The sequence below is a fragment of the Thyridium curvatum genome (assembly GCF_004353045.1).
Source record: "Thyridium curvatum strain D216 chromosome Unknown NODE_67_length_248306_cov_82.505095, whole genome shotgun sequence".
In the NCBI taxonomy this organism is placed as follows: domain Eukaryota; kingdom Fungi; phylum Ascomycota; class Sordariomycetes; order Thyridiales; family Thyridiaceae; genus Thyridium; species Thyridium curvatum.
In genome coordinates this window covers 145,620-164,090 of record NW_022156822.1, presented here as the reverse complement: position 1 = coordinate 164,090, position 18,471 = coordinate 145,620, and the positions used below count along the sequence as shown (strand labels likewise).

At 55.4% G+C, this 18,471-nt stretch overlaps 4 protein-coding genes across 4 annotated transcripts; all 4 read left to right on the top strand.

Moving 5' to 3' along the window:
* Window positions 1–399: 399 nt before the first annotated feature.
* On the top strand, window positions 400–3,831 carry E0L32_009355 (uncharacterized protein; the record flags this gene model as incomplete). Its single annotated transcript, XM_031144311.1, has 3 exons — window positions 400–576; window positions 1,175–1,815; window positions 1,878–3,831. The coding sequence occupies 3 exons, from the start codon at window positions 400–402 to the stop codon at window positions 3,829–3,831; spliced, it is 2,772 nt and encodes a 923-aa protein (XP_030991178.1).
* A 2,739-nt stretch (window positions 3,832–6,570) lies between these two features.
* Window positions 6,571–8,449, top strand: E0L32_009354 (uncharacterized protein; the record flags this gene model as incomplete). The annotated part of the gene is made up of 5 exons (XM_031144309.1): window positions 6,571–6,970; window positions 7,036–7,142; window positions 7,226–7,740; window positions 7,809–8,051; window positions 8,149–8,449. The coding sequence occupies 5 exons, from the start codon at window positions 6,571–6,573 to the stop codon at window positions 8,447–8,449; spliced, it is 1,566 nt and encodes a 521-aa protein (XP_030991177.1).
* Window positions 8,450–11,338: 2,889 nt separating this feature from the next.
* On the top strand, window positions 11,339–14,198 carry E0L32_009353 (uncharacterized protein; the record flags this gene model as incomplete). Its single annotated transcript, XM_031144308.1, has 3 exons — window positions 11,339–11,464; window positions 11,529–11,856; window positions 11,920–14,198. The coding sequence occupies 3 exons, from the start codon at window positions 11,339–11,341 to the stop codon at window positions 14,196–14,198; spliced, it is 2,733 nt and encodes a 910-aa protein (XP_030991176.1).
* Window positions 14,199–14,990: 792 nt separating this feature from the next.
* E0L32_009352 (uncharacterized protein) lies at window positions 14,991–18,179 on the top strand (the record flags this gene model as incomplete). Its single annotated transcript, XM_031144307.1, has 2 exons — window positions 14,991–15,091; window positions 15,152–18,179. 2 exons carry the CDS (start codon window positions 14,991–14,993, stop codon window positions 18,177–18,179), a joined length of 3,129 nt encoding a protein of 1,042 aa, XP_030991175.1.
* Window positions 18,180–18,471: the final 292 nt, after the last annotated feature.

Sequence of the window (18,471 nt, the reverse complement as noted above, 5' to 3'; positions counted from 1 at the left end):
TGACGTCTGATTTATACAAGTAACAACACTACTGTAGTTGGGCAAAGTGCTTTTTAGCAGAATGTCTCATAGGATTATGTGAGAGTATCGAAATACCTGAAGATCTCAGAGATGATAATAACCTTTGACCTGTTGAGGATCTTAACAATGCAGGCCGATGGGAGGAAACACTTCTGTCAAACCTGATAAATTATGAGCAAGAGTTGGCAGGGGACACTCATTTATAGTCTTCATCTTAGCCCGGAGTATAGACTTGATTAGTTCTATGTAATAGTACTTATGACTTGAATAACTCTAAGGCTCTCCTGAAACCATTGAGAAATTTAATGGTCTACTAGAATCTATCATAGACCGTCATCTCCCATCCTTACCGTCATAGTAAGTAGGATCGCCCCACGCATGGCTGGTAGCGGTTCCATCTTCACTGCCATCTCTTCGTCCGAGTCTACCAACGTCATGCCTTCGGCGAGATTCGATGGCTGCCTGGCCGCTGATATGCGTGGGACGTTCTTCACATCGGAGAACGGCTCAGTTGATGGAGTTTCAACCTTGACCTGGATCAACCCGGTAGGGAAGGTATGTTGTGGTACAAGGTGACCTGGGACTCTCATGCCCCGTTGGAGGTCAGCCATGCCCTGGGAGTTTGGGCCTGTATTAGCCTCAGCCTTGTTGAACTCCTTGGAGAGAGCCGGGACTCCTGGCACGCGGGGGAGTCTAATAATAAAGGTTATCCCACTGCCTGATAATGAATATTATCCCATTGTCTAATGATGAAGAGTATTCCACTGTCGATAACTTTAGACAGGGTTTTCTAATGCCCCTTTACTGGATACCGTGTAGTTCTAGATTATCCCACTACCTAAAACCACCTTCTTCGGATATAGACAAAGTCACCTGTTCCAATCTTACTAGAAAAGAAACTACCATGAGGCAAACGGCCGTTCTAAATGACCCAAATGTCAGCCGCCACTGCACGCAGTGATTCGCTTACCATTACCATTTAGCTGCATGTAGGTCAGAGCCCAACATGCTGCCAGTGTTCAGCCTCTCTGTCACCCTCCCCACCATGAACCCCACACAAAATGCAGGGCACATGGGAACCTCACCTTTAGAAATCCGCAGCTGTCTGAGGTAAGCGACACCGACGTTGGAGGAAAGCCTGATAGTGTAACAGCTGGTTAAACCAGGTGCGCCCTCATCTCAGCAGATGGATCCCGTCAGCGCGATAGGCCTGGCAGCCGCCATTGTCCAATTCATTGACATCGGTGCCAAGGTCGCAAAGCGCCTGCACAGCTTCAGCAATGACCTGGACCAGGTGCCCAAGGCCTTCCGGCAGATGAGCGTCAATCTTCCTCTTATCGTCGATGGGCTGAGGAGGATCAAGTTGCAGGAGGACTCTGACAAGCTGGACGAGGCCACGCGAACCGCGCTCCGGCCCGTCGTGACAGAGTGCATTCGCTCGACAGAAGAGCTGGGCGGCATACTGGACAAGACACTGCCCAGTGCGACAGCGTCATCGTGGGAGCGCAGAAAGAAAGCCCTGTTGAGCCTTGGGAAGGACAGGAAGGTGGAAGAGATCTCGGAGGCACTGGATAGATATGTCCAGGTTCTCACCTTTCATCAGGTGATTTCTGCCGGCACATCTCACCCAGAAGCGCCGCCGGCTTACGAGACACTCACCTTCTGGCTTGTGCCGTTGGACCGAAATGCATCATTTGTGGGAAGAGAAGACATCCTGCGGCAGATAGACTTGACGTTCCAAGTGAAGGAGGGCAGTCAGCCTAAAGTGGCTCTATACGGTCTGGGCGGTATTGGGTAGGTCAAGACAATTGTCTGGGCTTGGAATTCAAGTCGACATGTTAATTTTTCGCCTACAGAAAGTCCCAGATTACGCTAGAGTATTGTTATCGGAGATCCAAGGAGGAGGACAAATGTTCCGTGTTTTGGGTCAACGCAGCCACTGCTGCCCGATTCGAAGAGTCCTTCAAGCGCATAGCAGACTCATGTGGCCTTGTCACTGGAGGACAAGGATCTTCGGATGATATCACCGTATTGGTGAAGGACTACCTCGAGACGAAGCATTCTAGGCCGTGGCTGATGGTTCTCGATAATATCGACGACAAACAGGCTTTCTTCGTGGAAGAGTTGCGAAGTGGGCGCACCGCGTCTGATACGATACCGCGTTGTAGCCAAGGCTCGCTACTATTCACCACGAGAACGATCGATGTGGCTGTCGATCTCGTAGCGCCCGCCGAACCGATAATGGTGACCGCGATGACCAAAGAGGAAGGCACACAACTCGTGAGGAATCGTCTACCCGGAGAAAAAGCAGACGCTAGCCTTATTGCAGAGTTCTTGCAGGAGCTCGACCACATACCGCTAGCCATATCACAAGCCGTCGCGTTCATGGCCAAGCGGCGGAAGACTGTGGCACAGTATCTTCAGCAATACAGATCCAACGAGACTGCGAGGATGCGGATGCTAAACTACGAATTCTCGGACCATGGCCGACAAGACCGATCGCTTGAGTCGGTGGCAAAAACGTGGGCCATCTCGTTTGACTGGATACGGAACAACGATCGACGAGCAATAGACTTGCTATATGTCATCAGCTTTCTTCAACATCAGAGTATACCAAAGGAGCTCCTGCTTGACGCTGATGAGGACGAATTCGAGTTTGAGGACGCTGTGGCGACGCTCAAAGGATTCTCGTTCCTCGATGCCAACGCTGATGACACCGTCTTCAAAACTCACCGTTTAGTACAGCTGACCACTAGATCGTGGCTTCAGACACAGTCTCTCGAGGCGTTGGAAGCAGCGGCTTTTGAAGCCCTGAAGCTGCTATCTTTGAACTTCCCCGAGCCTATCACAAACCCACTGGAAGGCTACTTTATAACTTGCGCCAATATGTTACCACATGCCGAGCTGCTATTGCAATACAAATTCCAGAAGCCCCTTGGCAGGGAAGAAGAGCTCGTCAAAGCGCGGCTGCTTGACTATGTCGGCAGATATGTTCACTGGATTAGTGACTATCAAACAGGCTTGGCCAGGCTTAGGGAGGCATGTCGAATCAAAGAAAAGCATCTCGACGAGAGGGATGTGGATAGGCTGAGGACTCAGGGTCGTCTTGTATGGTCTTTGTTCGTAAACGGTGACGCAGAGGAAATCAAAGCGGCGATGGAACTGGGCTATCGGCTACTGGAGTTGCGGCGCGAAGTTCTCGGCGCAGACCACCCGGAGACTATAGACTGCCTCAGCGACCTCGCTGGTGTTGTAGAGGTGGCGGGAGACCTGGAGAAGTCCAGGACGCTGCAGGAAGAAGCAGTCGAGCGCAGCGTGCGCGTTCTCGGCCCCACGCACCAGGACACGCTCAACTGCAAGGCCCATCTCGCCAGCGTGCTGCAAGAACTAGACTACATCGAACAGGCGGTCGTGCTACAGCGCGAAGTCTACAATGTCAAGCTGCGAGAGCTGGGGCCCGAAAACCCGGATCTGCTGGCGGCGGAGCACAACCTGGCCATGATCCTGTCTGACGCCGGCGAGGACGAGGAGGCGCTGCGGCTGACGCGACAGAACTTCGAGACCAAGCGGCGGGTCCTGGGCGTGGATCACAGGGAGACCCTGATCACGGGGCACTTTCTGGCCGTCGAGCTGCGCGGGCTGGAGAGGGACGAGGAGTGCAGGCGCTTGTGCGAGATGATCATTGCGGAGGCGCGGCAGGGGCCGAGGCGGAACAACGTGCACAGCATCCGCATCGTGAACCAGATTAGCGGGTTGCTTGACTACCTGAACAACCACGCAGCGGATACTGCGACGCAGGATGTTTCTTAGTGGTACGGCGAGTCTGCTGCTGACACTGCTGCCGGCTGTCTGGAGTGCTGGGGGCGTGATGTCACTTCCTGCTGTGAATCGCCGAGGATGGTTGTCGACAGGATGCAACGCAATAGACAGCACGTATGCGTCACGGTTGCATACCTACTCACGACCTTGATGGCCAAGTATAAAAGAGTGTCAGGAACGAAGGGCAAATTCCTAATGTTATCCTCCTCTACATACTTTTCTCTATTTGACCTTGAAGTCTTTGCTCAACGATCTACAAGCATCAACGAGAAACTTTCTGTATCAAGCACACCTCGGGCCTCATCTTCCTGACACTACTGGACAACATACCTCCTTTCATTCCATTGACGACTCCAAGACAATGTGTTACTGGCATATCACCGAGTATAGCGACTGCGACCACGTAGTCGAGATCCCAGTATGGTGTCGGCGGGCTCTGAACGCTGCTGTGAGATGCAGGGGTAGATGGATGAAGGTTACAGTTTTCGAGTGGGGCATTTGCGGACAATGTAGGGCCAGTTCTTGAAGGGGACGATGTGAACTGCGAAGCAGAAAAGGTTAACAGGAGGTCCAGCCAGCTGGTTTTATCGACCCATGCGCGTCATATGAATAACTCGGTTTTTTTCCCTTTTTTCGATGTACGTAGCGGATCACAATCCAGTACGGCGAATAGAAATCACCTCTCTTGAATCATCAATCACTCAGGATGAGACTAGAGGTCAAGACTTGTATGGACTGTTTGACAGGTTTATCAATAGTCAGACCACTTGTCCGTCTAGTATCAGAAGTGCGTCCTATCTACCGAACCCATCAGTTTTAGGCAGTGGGATAACCCATGTGACTTGCAGAGTAAAGGTACGCATTGTTACCATAGGTATCTCCTGAAGGACTTCCATCGAGTATCCTGGCCCCTGATTGCCTGGTAAAACAATGCCTCCGACCTGGACATCAAACTTGAGGGCCGAGGCTACACGGGGATATTTGAAAGTTGCAAGCCCTGATTACCCGTATGACCAAGCTTGAGCCAATTTCCACCGCCTCTTGCCCATGAACTCCCCGAAGCTTGGCGGCTTGGGAAGCCAACCAGGATTTCTTGGTGATCAAGTAATGGTCAGAGTAGCTGACGGGCTGCTAACAGAAGCACTTAACTATCTATCGTCCACAATCGAGTTTAGGCTGTGGGATAGTCCTTCCGAACCCTACAGCAACACAGCAAAGATATGCATTGTTAACATCGAGGTATCTCCTGATGAACCTCCGCTAACTATTCTGATCCCCTCCACGCTTGATGATTTAGCTCCTCACGAGCACAAAGACAGGCGCCAAGCGATTGACAGGATGGACACGCGAACTATGCAGGGGTCCCGGCACCCCGCAAAGTCCTCGGAAATCGGCCTTGGGACAACAAACCTGTTTAAGGGCGAATGTAGACGACGGGAGTCGGTGAGACCTGCTGCATTCTGACTGTTGCAGCTCTGATCACGCCTCATTTCTCGCATCGCTCATCATTCTCGGTAGATCTATCATCGGGAAAAGGTTATCTCTTGCTATGCATGATACCGACTTTATCCTCGTCTTTGGTACTGATGAGAACTACTGCTCTATGATTAGACACACTCTGTCACCATATGCTTGCAGGTGAGAAACGAACTAGGCCAGTTAGGTCGCTTTTCCTCGCAATATTGATGCAGGCTGAGCATACAGTTGTTCTTCCCTTCTTCTCGTCACGTTTAGCAAACGAGACAGCGCATGCCAAGCAACCTGATTACAGCTTCAAAGGGGAAATTTGCAATGTATCATAACGCAGATTTGACCAATAATTCAGCTTGTCGGATAATGTCCGATATGCCAACGTGAAGATGTGGCGATAAGCTCGCAGCGGGGAAGCTCCATGTATTTTCGGGATGTCAGTGAAGGCATGAACGGCCCCGAAAGCCGGCGAGTTCCAGGCAGATTAGTCAACAGACTGGTAACAGGAGTACTTCACCGCCCATTAGACCGTCGATTTAGGTAGTGGGATAACCCGCGTGAGGTCAATAGCTTATCCTATGCCATGTTCACATTCAGGTACCTCTTGATGAGCTTGGGTCAAGCATTGTGGCACCTGCTTGGCAAGCCATTGGCCCAAAAGGACCATCGCGTTGGTAGGTTCTTCCAAGACCAAAAACTTCATTGGTCGCGCTGTGAGGACTCCTACTTGTACAAACACAAGCTGGGCGTGGAGTCATGATCCATTCTCGCGAGTTTCGTTGGTTCCAAATGCGGGATGGCATCCCGACATCCGACAACTGTGCAGACCGACTTCCTAGTCTTCTATCAAGCGATCTCCAAATCTGCATTGGAGCCACCACACAACCAACCAGATGTGACTCTGATTTGTCGAGATTGTGGAATATCCATGCTCAAAGGTGGAGAAGACGGAGACAAGGGGTGGAAAGAAGGCTTGACTGCAGCAGGTTCGCGGTTGGGTATGCGGGGGTGAATATGCCAACGTCAAGGAGAGACTCCAACAACTGCCCCATGGGGTTGGCAGAGTGGGTATCGAGAGGCACTTGGACCTTGCTCGAACTTCACGCGGCGCTTTTGGGGTAACGGTATTTATACCTGCCTGAAGTCTACTGCCTCTTCTCGCATCCTCCCCGGAACTGTAGATTCGAGCAGAGAACCAAACAAGGCTGTTGCTGCCCCCTTCCCCAACGACCGCTCTTCTCTTTGTGGGAATTCATCACCATGGCCGGTGACAAGATCAACCTCAGCTTCAAGGACACGTTCCGGCTATTCAACAAGCGTCTGATCCTGACCTGCGTCCTCCTGGGCGTCTCTCCCTTCAACTATGGCTTCGACAACCAGGGCTTCTCCTCTATCCAGTCGATGGATGCCTTTGACAAGCAGTTCGGCGAGTGGGATCCCAAGAAGAAGACCTACTACCTTCCGACCTGGTGGCTCTCCATCTTCAACGCTGTGCCCTTTGTTGCCTTCTTCTTCGGCATTCTCACCGGAAGTATGATCAGCAAACGCTTTGGCCGTCGGATGTGCGTCTTTGCCATGAGCTGCTGGGCTCTCATGTCGGCCTCGGTCATTATCTCGTCCAGGAACAGGGACCAGATGCTTGCTGGCCGTATTCTGAACTGTAGGTTGAACGGAGTCGTTTGTAAAGTCCATTCAATTGGCCTTTGACACTAACGCTCATATAAGTCTTTTATGTCGGCATGGAATTGTCAGTCATCCCGGTCTACCAGTCAGAAATCACGCCCAGGGCTGTGCGTGGTTTCTCGGTTGGCGCCTACCATACCGCACTCGTCGTATGTCTACACCTGTCCCCGTCCATGTCCCGGTCACAACACGCCCTTAATACTGAAAAAATTGTTTCTTTTTTTTTTAATAGATCGGTGGCCTTGTCGTCAACTGCATCGGCAGTGGCACTCAGCATCTCGAGGGCAACAAGCAATGGCTCATCCCCTTCGGCCTGTTCTTCACCGTCCCCACTGTAGTCGTCTCTACCATCTGGTTCCTCCCGGAGTCGCCCCGTTGGCTCATTCTTCACGATCGACTGGAGCAGGCTCGCAAAAACCTCCACTCTCTCCGTGTCGGCGCCTTTAGCGAGGAGGAAATCGAGGAGGAGTGGCAGCAGATGGTTCGGGGTATCCACGCCGAGCAGGCTCAAGAGAAGGGCAGCTATCTGGACCTGTTCCGCGGCTTCAACCGCAGGCGAACCTTGACCATTATCGGAATTAATATCTTCTTGCAGGGAACTGGACAGCAGTTTACCTCGACGTATGGTGCCATCTTCGTCAAGGAGCTCGGCACGATCAACCAGTTCTACTACCAGATCTTGACGTTGTGTCTCAACATTGGCATTGGCTTCTGCACCATGTATCTCCAGGACCGAATCGGGCGCAGGTAAGGATTGGCTGGCACTGACAAGACGGCCCATGGGCATCCTTGGCTAACAAATGGGCGCTGCACAGGGTCCTTCTGTTCACCGGCGGCACTATGCAGACCGTAGCCCTGATGGCGATGGGCGGCATCGGCACCATGATGCCCCAGACATACTCATCCAAGTCGGCCGTCGTGGCCATGATGATGATCTACGGCTGCGGTTACAGTATTGGCTGGGCGGCTGTGTCGCAGACGCTGAACGCCGAGCTCTGCAGCACGCATATGCGCGACCACTCCTTCCGGACTGCTTCCATGACGGCCATTATTCTTCAGTAAGTTGAAACTCTGGCTCTTGCATATAGATTGATTATGCCGTCTCGTATGAGGAAACAATCTGCTAACGATATTAACTTTTCTCTTCCTCTCCAGAATTGCCGTGACCTACGCCCTCCCTTACCTCCTCAACGCGCCATACGCCAACCTCAAATCCAAGGTCGGCTTCATCTTTGGCGCCGTATCTTTCATCGGCATCTTTTACACGTACTTCTGCGTCCCCGACTGCCGTGGGCGGTCTCTGGAGGAGATCGACCGTCTGTTCTACAACAAGGTCCCGGCCTGGAAGTTCCACAAGGTCAAGATGGACGAGTTGCAGCCCATGGAGGATGAGATTGGCGAGATTGATGACATGAAGAGCAAGAGCGGCGTGATTGTCCACGAGGAGAAGGCTTAGGATACGACACAAACGAGGGTGAAGAATAGTTGACGGAGGTTCATCAGGGGATACCGCGATGTTAACAAGCATATCCTTGCTCAGAAGGATTATCCGACTACCTAAAATTGATGGGCTTGATAGAAAGTCACGCACTTCTGTAAACAGTCTGTCTACTAACCCGCCCATCACTTGCGACAGTAATATTCTGAGACCCCCAGACTGAAGGTCTGGGTAATATTGTGTTCCCCTACCGACGCTCTACTTTCGATTAGGCATTTCTAGGTTATCATAATGGACACAAGATTTCTGAAGTGGACAATATCATACGGTGTATAATAAATCTCTTTGTACTTGGCAACTTACCATCGAGTAGTGTACTTGTCGCGCGGTGCATGTTAGTGCTGAAGTAGTGAGATGTTACGCGTCTCGCGTCTCGCGCCCGCTTGTCAAGTTATGAATAGTATCAAAATGGAAAAGGAAACTACTCCATAGCTCTTCGATCAATTGACTTTGGTCAGGGTTCGTGCCTGAATTTGACACATGTGAGGTCAGTGACTCTGTGACTTCTGACAGGCCCGCGAGGACCCTGGGGAACCCTGATTGGGAGGCTAGTTTTACATCATTACTAGGTATTCAAAAGCTCCGTGCTAGGTATGTGAAAGGGGAAGGGAAAAGGGGTCTGCTTGCGTAATGATGGGAGCATTCTATCACCACCTCGGTGTGAGTGTCCAGCATTCCTGATACAAGTAGAGAGCTGTTGCTCACGGCAACCCATGCGTCGATCAGTGCCTCTCCCTCTCCCCGCAATGCCCTGCCCTGGACCCATCAATTGGCCCAATCGTACCCATCTGTAGCTCCAGTTTCTTTTCGGGACCCATCCAGCGGGTAGTTCAAGGCGGGAGAGGAGCAAGTGCTCCGCCCCATGGCATTTGAGGCACCGCAATTGTGCGCAGGTGGCGGTGATTGGATGGGGACAGCCTGCCAGCGAGCTTTGTGCACCCCTGTCTGCCAGCTCGATCAAGCAAGTTTTGCTAGTTGGGTTTCCACGTCAGGACCTGGCCAGATCTCCAAAGGGATGGATGTGGCTGCATCTGCTGCCAAAGGCGCAAGTCAGTTCATGAATTGTGGCACCATTTGGGTCTGTTCGTTCCCACAGTCGGCGGCCGATCGATGAGATTTTGAGCCTGCCAGTGCTGGAGCTGCCTGCTGCTTGGCTTTTTCTCAGGTGAGACAGGCTCGACAGGCTTGTGAACGTTGCTGGAGCTCCCAGGCTTGACGTCATAGATCGATGAGGTCTGGCCCAGAATTCTCCACGCATTACACAACATCCAGACGCTATTACGCTGCTGCATCCACAATTCAAAGGATGAGCTTGTGATAGTTCAGCTTGTGTTGGACGTCAAGACGCGTTCAATGTTCCTGGCCTGAATTAAGGTGACTCGGGTGATTGGCATTTCAAGCAATATTCATTGCGGGTTGGGATGGCGATGTGGATGTGGCTAGCTATGGCTGTGGTCCATGGTCGCAGTGCGGGATGATGGAGAGACAGCTGCCGGATTGCAGGTCCTGGATGTCAGACAGGTCGCATGCTCGAAAACGGAAAGTTTGCGGGCCCCTGCCAACGAGGCCCGAGTCCATATTGGCTTTCTGACATGCCAGGGTCAGGCCTGAGACCTCAAAGTCAGTTTTCAGCCGCGGGCATGGGGCAGGTAACGAGGTAACTACTGTTTGCTGGGCTGCGGAACATCCAAAGCTTGGCAGGTCTTTTCTTGCGTTGCATTCACGATCGGGATGAGATGCCGTCCCCGGCAGAGCATGACCGCCTGCTGTTCGATGTTGGGCGGCACGGGAGCGAGATCGGGCCAGCTTGGGACTTTCCCACAATGGTTCTCTGTTTGAGGAAAAATCTCCGGATATCCCCAATCCCTAAAATCACAAAGGGTGTTGGAGCATGGAGCTTCATGGTCCCAAAAGGAGAATGCGCGTTGGTGGGAGAGGTGCCAAATGTGGAAAAGGTACCAGAGTCTGCCTCCATCGCTGCTGTCTGCGTGAAAGTCTAGACGTCGATCGTCGTCATAGCTCGATCTGGGCCTTGCCTGCATTAATTTCCCAGACATGAGAGCGGGTTCCAACGCAACCATCACCAAAAAAAGGTACGGCTGGATCGTGCCAGAGCCCATTGATCTGGCACCTTGGCTTCCCCCCTGGACCAATTGATGGCCGAACTGGTGCTCGTAGTGGCTTGGGATTCGATGGGACCGGTCTCTCTCTCCCACTCTCTCCCCTTTGTTCTCTGGTTTCCCTGGCAGCCATCCTCCACCTGTCGCGTGGTGCGGAGAGGAAAGAAGCTCAGGAGCTCGATGGGGGTGCTGCTAGTCCCACCCTTCCTATGACGTACATTATCCATCAACATTGCCGGTCAATCGCAGCGGCCTCACGTCACCAGCTCGTACAGCCTGGACCTGCTGCTCTGGCCTGAATCACTTTTGTATCCTGCGAGGGTTTGTGGTAGTCATTGAAGCAGAAGAATAGCTAAGCAGCGTGACTAGGCACCTAGGTACCTAGGTAGGTACTTGGACGGCCCTGCGATCTGCCACCCCCCAGTGACAAGTCTTTTTTATAAAGGCGACACTCTCGCTTCACTTCACGGCTCACTTCCTCCTTCCCTTTCCCGTCAAATTCTTGACTGTTTCATACCAAGACCAGTCACTGTAACACCATCGTATACCCCAACAAAGCCGTGCTTTTTCCTTAATACCCCCCCTCTGTGATACCCTTACCTATCGATTTATTCGTCGATCCGGTCTCCCGCTCATCATCTGTCACTCACTCTCCTCAGACTTATTTTCACCCTCGACGAGAAAGTAATCGAGGATCCTAGAGAAACAGACCGAGAATCTAGCCAACATGTCAGCCACCGGGACTCAACGGGTGAACAGGCCCACAGACGTCAAGGTCAAGGAGGCCGACGTGAACCGCAAACTGCAGATTTATGGCATCATCAACGCCTTCCAGCTCGGCAAGGTCCCCTCGGTATGTGCTGCACTGGTTTCTCTACAGACCTTGATGACTCGGCATGCTGACCGCCCGCCACTAGAACGAGCAAATTGACATTGCTCTGAACAGCTTCCTCAAGTCCAAGGCGCTCTCCAGCCCTTCCCAGCGTCTGTCTCCCGAGGGCAAGGCGCTTGTTGCTGATTTCCAGGAAGTCGTGAGGCAGGCAAAGAACCTCGTGCTGTCCAAGAACGACGGAAATCTGCTCCAGGACTTCATCTGGCAGACGCAGCAGTTCGACCCCAACCGCATCGACACTCCTGGCGCGCCTCTCGACAAGGACACGGCCAAGCAGCATGGAAACGACGCGCTTGAGGGTCTCCGGACTTTGGGAACCCTGATCATCACCAATGGCCAATTCCGCAAGCTCTGTAAGCTTCTTTCCGTATCCAAGACATCCCATATCTCTGTGTTGTACTGACAGCGAGTTTTAGTGAGCGATGCCACCGTGCTCCTTCGCGACATGGCAGGCGATGCCGCTTCCAAGGCTGCCGACAAGGTCAACCCCTCGGCCGACGATCTTGCTCGCATTGACGAGCCGGCTGCCGACAACACCTGGCATGACAAGCCTGACTTCTCCAAGGAGAACATGAAGAAGCAGGCTCAGCAGGTATACAAGGGAAGCCCTGCCGAGGATGCAAAGGCCGCTGCCGCCAGTGGCACCGCTGCCGCACACCCCTCGGGCAGCACCGACCCCAACGACCTTGCCTACACTGCCGCTCGCGATCAGCGCTACGGTACATCTTCGGGTGTCGATGCTCAGTCTGGCCTTTCTGCTGCCAAGGACACTCTGCAGGAGCGTGTCGACAGCAGCGTTCCCGGCGACGCCCAGGAGGCTGCTCGATCCAAGGCTGAGGAGTACCGGGCCCGCACTCGCGAGTACCTCAAGAAGAAGATGCCCGAGGAGCGTCGCGACCAGACCGTCTGGCGCCTCAAGAAGATGGTCATTGAATGCCAGCAGCACCCCGACTACCAGGAGGCCATCTCGACGCTGCTCGATCTCGCTGAGCAGTACGGCGGCCATGCCAAGGACATGACTGCTGGTGGCTCCGGCACTGTCCAGCAGACCCGCTCGCACATGGCCCAGGCTGAGAGCGACCTGAAGACCCTCATTGAGCGCTTCGCCAACGGCACCTCCACTGACAACCTCTGGGCCGCCATCAACCAGATCTACAAGGATGCCGACCGCGATCCCGAGCTCAAGGACTGGTTCAAGGCCGTCGATCGCTACGTCCGCCGCTGTCTGCAGGAGCAGGGATATATCCTGGAAGACGCTTCGACTCACGAGTGGAACCGCCTGTATGATCACGGAGAGTACCTGCTCCGCAACAAGTACCGCGCCCACACCGACCGCGTTCTCGACGAGACCAAGTTCATTGCCGACCAGTTCGACAAGGACTACCAGAACAAGGCCTTTGCTGCATCCATGCAGAAGCTTTTCACTGATCTCGGCAATGACGAGAATGGCAAGCCCACCTTCAAGCCTCATCTGGTCAAGGATCTGACCGATGTCATCCTGCCGGCCACCTTCGAGAAGATTGCCTACATCCCCATCCCGCGTATCGAGTACTCCGACCCTCAGGTGGATGCCGTCATCGAGAATCTGGTGCTGGAGAGCGACAACTTTATGCCCAATGTGCTTGAGATTGCCAGCGAGAACTACATGCGCTGGGGCCGCAAGAAGATCGCCAACAAGAGCAAGCACGCCATCGATGTCAAGGTTGCGGGCATTCAGCTCGATCTGCGCGACGTGAGCTACTACGTCAAGCGCAAGCAAGGCTTCCCTTCGCTGACCGACACTGGTGTCGCCAATCTCTTGCTTCCTGGTGACGGCTTCACCTTCAGGATGAAGATGAGCACTGCAGAGAACAAGGACTCGCAGAGCTTCTTCAAGTGTGACAAGGTCGATGTCGACGTCAAGAACCTTCAGATCAAACTTGTCAAGTCCAAGCACAAGCTGCTGTTCAACACGTTCAAGGGCATGATGCTCAAGGTTCTCCGCCCCGCCATCCAGAAGGCTGTGGAGAAGGCTATCAAGGACAACGTCAACAAGCTGGACCGCAAGCTGTACCAGGTCAAGAAGGAAGCCGATCGCGCCCTCGAGGAGGCCAAGGAGGACCCCGAGAACGCCCCCAACATTTACAACCGCTACGTCAGCGCGGCCCAGAAGGAGTTCCTCAAGGGCAAGAAGAAGGCCGAGGAGGTCGCTGCCGACAAGAAGGTCAACTATGCCATCACCAAGGAGGACAGCATGTTCCCCAACATCCACCTGCCTGGTGGTATCAGCTCCAAGGCCACCGAGTACAAGGAGCTTGCTCGCAAGGGCGAGAAGTGGGAGAGCCCTGTGTTCACCCTTGGTAACGCGTCCAAGAGCACCGACATTCCCTCTGCTCCTTCAGTCGAGAAGAAGACGCAGCCCGTGGCTGGCCTCGCCGCCGGCGGTGCCGCCGTCGGTGCGGGTGCTGCCGCTGGCGCTGCTGCCCTCCGCAACGGCAACCAGACCAACGGCAACCAGGCCTACACCAATGGCAACACTGCCGTCAACGGCCAGCAGACCAACGGCAAGTACACCGCCGTCAACAATGCTCAGAGCGAGAAGCCTCTGGCTCCTGTTGCCGCCGCTCCTGTCGTCGCTGGCCTTGGTGGAACTGCTCCCACTGCTGGCCAGCCTGGCATCAATGTTAACACCACCCATCCCGCCGGTGCTCACTAGCCGAAGATTGGCGAGGGTGAAGAAATCATTGCGAGCTTTTGAAGCGAAGTGGAAATACGACGACGCTTTGTGTTGAAGCGGGCAGCAGGGCGCAACATGAACCTGCCATTGTTTGGCTCAAAAAGTAGCGGATGATACCACGGAGGAGGACATAATAATACGGAATTGATACCACTCGTGTTTTAGGATTCGGAAGGTTGTTTACCTCCCATGCGGACGGACGGGCTGCTGTGCTTGTCTCTCCTATGGACCTAATTCCCTTTGTACTGTCGTCTTTGTTTCATGATTTCGGAGTTTGAGTAAAGTATCGATAGTTGAATTGATTCTCAACATGAAAGAAAAGCCTCAGCAATTCGAGATTATGATGACGTGATAAACTGGAATAGGATTCACCAATAAGTAATTGGATTGTTCATCCGTGAATGAGGGAGTGTATTGCCAGTTTGCTTGGCGGACTCCACTAGCTAGACGCGCTAAACCACCTGAAAGCGAGCCTCAAAGCTCAGCTGTTGTTGGTGGGCTCATGATGTCGAATTACCGTCACTCATTAGGCAACAGTTCGCAATTCTCGCCTTGCAATGTGGAAGCCCTGCGCATCCCATCTGCGTAAAACGGTATACAACAGAAGGTGCTCTCACGACGCAAAGACTGCCCGGGCAGCTCTCCGTTTTCTTTGTGCTTGAAAACACACAAAACTCAAGCAGGTGCAATTAGCCTCACAACAACCGTTGCTGATAATGCATTAGTTTGGAGCAAACAGGGCCACGTCAGAATCAGGGCTACGTGAGAAGCATGAGTCGTGTCAAGAAATCGCCTTCCCAGGAGGAAGCTGCGCGGGAGGAGGACGAACGCCAATATGGCACTGGTCAGAGCCTTGAAGAGCTCGATGAGAAGTGAGCGAACCATGGGACGTTGTTGACCTGGCCCGCGCGGCAGCTAACAATACCATGCAGCTATCCCAACCGGCCTCGCAATCACGCGCCGACGCTGCTGTTCTCGGAGCTGTTCAAGAACCTCTTCAACCCTCTGAACGAGAACAAGGCGCAGCCCGGCCGCGGGCCGTCTCGCGCGAAGACGGGCCCGCACGGCCCGTCCAAGCTGTCGCCGCACGAGCAGCGGCGGCTCATCATCGAGCGCTTCATCGCGCACTGGCGCGCCGAGGTCGGCGACGACTTCTACCCGGCGCTGCGGCTGATCCTGCCGGACAAGGACCGCGACCGGGGCGTCTACGGCCTCAAGGAGAACACCATCGGCAAGCTGCTCGTCAAGCTCATGAAGATCGACCGGAACTCGGAGGACGGGTACAACCTGCTGCACTGGAAGCTGCCCGGCCAGATCACGGCCAGCCGCATGGCCGGCGACTTTGCGGGCCGGTGCTACGAGGTGCTCGCCAAGAGGCAGCTGCGGACGACCGTCGGCGACATGCGCATCGGCGAGGTCAACGAGCTGCTGGACCAGCTGGCCGGCGCCAGTGGCGAGTCGGAGCAGCTGCCCATCTTTGAGATCTTCTACAAGCGCATGAACGCCGAGGAGCTTATGTGGCTCATCCGCATCATCCTGAAGCAGATGAAGGTCGGCGCCACCGAGCGGACGTTTCTTAACTTGTGGCACCCCGACGGCGAGGCCCTCTTCAGCGTCTCATCGAGCCTGCGGCGCGTGTGCTGGGAGCTTTCCGACCCTGCTGTGAGACTGGAGCAGGATGATACGGGGGTGACTCTCATGCAATGTTTCCAGCCCCAGCTGGCGCAGTTCCAGATGCCCTCGTCGTTCCAGAAGATGGTGGAGAAGCTGCGCCCGGAGGCCGACGACCAAGAATTCTGGATCGAAGAGAAGCTGGACGGCGAGCGCATGCAGATGCACATGATCGAAGACGACGACGTTGCCGGCGGTAAGCGCTTCTGCTTCTGGTCGCGCAAGGCCAAGGACTACACCTACCTCTACGGCGAAGGCTTCGAGGATGATAACTCGGCCCTCACGCGGCATCTGAAGAAGGCGTTCGCAGACGGCGTCCGCAACCTGATCCTGGATGGAGAGATGATCACCTGGGACCCCAAGCTCGACAAGATGGTGGCCTTTGGCACGCTCAAGACGGCGGCGCTGGCCGGGCAGAAGAACCCGCACGACGAGACGGCCCCGAGACCGCTGTTTCGCGTCTTCGACATCCTATACCTCAACGACCAGCCCCTCACGCGGTACACCCTCCGCGACCGCCACAAGGCCCTCGAGAGGGCCGTTCACGACGTCCACCGCCGGCTGGAGATCCACCCGCACGTGGCCACGTCGTCTCCCGACAAGATCGAGCCCATGCTCCGCCAGATCGTGGCCGACTCGTCCGAGGGCCTGGTGCTCAAGAACCCGCGCTCCATGTACCGGCTCAACAGCCGGAACGACGACTGGATCAAGGTCAAGCCCGAGTACATGTCCGAGTTTGGCGAGTCGCTCGACTGCGTGGTGGTCGGGGGCTACTTCGGCTCGGGCCGGCGCGGCGGCACCATCTCGAGCTTCCTGTGCGGCCTCCGGGCCGGCGAGAACCACGTCAAGGCCGGCGCGAGCCCGGAGAAGTGCTGGAGCTTCTTCAAGGTCGGGGGCGGGTTCAAGGCCGAGGACTACGCCGAGATCAGGCACCACACCGAGGGCAAGTGGCAGGACTGGAACGCGGCCAGCCCGCCGACCGAGTTCGTCGAGCTCGGCGGCGGCGAGCGCCTCCAGTACGAGAAGCCCGACGTCTGGATCCGGCCCCGGGACTCGATCGTGCTCTCGGTCAAGGCCGCGAGCGTGGGCGCGTCGGACCAGTTCGCCATGGGCGTCACGCTGCGCTTCCCGCGCTTCCGGCGCCTGCGGCTCGACCGCGCCTGGGACTCGGCGCTCGACATCGACCAGTTCCAGGAGCTGCGGCGGCGGGTCGACGAGGAGGAGAAGGAGAAGAAGGAGATGTCGATCGAGGACCGGCGGCAGCGGAGGTCGACCAAGCGGGTCAAGCGGGAGCTCGTCATCGCGGGCCAGGAGGGCGCCCCGCAGGCCGAGACGCCCGCGGAACTCGCGAGGAGACGGGCCGGCACCAATGATGACGGCGACACCGGCCAGGGTGGTGGCGGTGGTGCTGGTGGTGCTGGTGGCTCACGGGACGACAAGGTCTTCGAGGGCCTCGAGTTCTGCGTGCTCTCCGAGGCGGTCAGGCCGATCAAGAGGAGCAAGGCGCAGCTGGAGGCCCTGGTCAAGGAGCACGGCGGGCGCATCAGCCAGAGGGCCGACCCGGAGTCCGGCATGATCCTCGTGGCGGACAAGAAGGTCGTCAAGGTGGCGTCGCTCATCAAGGCCGCCGGCGGCGGCGGCGGCGGCGACGACAGCGTCGACATCGTCAAGCCCAAGTGGCTGCTCGACTGCCTCAGGCCCGGCTCGGACGGCGCCGCCTACCTCCTGCCCTTCGAGACGGGCCACCTGTTCCACGCCACCGAGGCCATGCGCGAGCTCGCCCGCGGCAACGTGGACCGGTTCGGCGACAGCTACGCGCGGGACCTGGACGTGGCGGAGCTGCGGGAGATCATGGGGGCCATGCCCAAGAAGGAAGGAGGGGGGGCCGGGGCCGCAGCGGGAGAGGAGTTCGCTAAGGCCGAGTTCCTGGAGCAGCTCGAGGGGCGGGGCCGCGACGAGCTGGCGAGCTTGAAGGGTATGGTCTTCAGGCGGTGTCGTGTGCACCTCGCGGTGGGTGGTGCCGGCGGGGTGCCGGAGGTGAAGCTCATCAAGCTGAGGAACTACGTACGGTTCGGCGGCGGCAGCATCGCGGACGGGGTGGAGGACGAGACTGCGACGCACGTGGTAGTGGTCACGGGCGACAGCGCCGCCGAGAGGGAGCTCGCGGCCGAGGTGCGCAGCACCATCAGCTCGAGGCGGACGGTCCCTCGCGTCGTGACGCAGCAGTGGGTCGAGGACAGCTGGAAGGAGAGCACCTTGGTGGACGAGGAGCCGTATGCGCCCATGTAACAGACTCTTGGCATTCTGTAAGGATAGCAAGATACAACACAATTCTAAGCTAAAGAACCTTGAAGAGGAGACTCCCAAATCTTATCTGGTGAGAAACAAAAAAGACGCCGAAAAATAAAGAAGATACGGCCTTAGTGATGAAGCCAGTAGAACAGAAACCTCACCAGCCACTCCATCAGCAGTTGACCAAGACACATAAGCCAGGCGTAAGCGATTGATCGGTTAGCCTGCTCAATCAACTCCACTTGCATCTGTGCTTCTTTGACAATTGAATTAGCCACAGACCGCCATG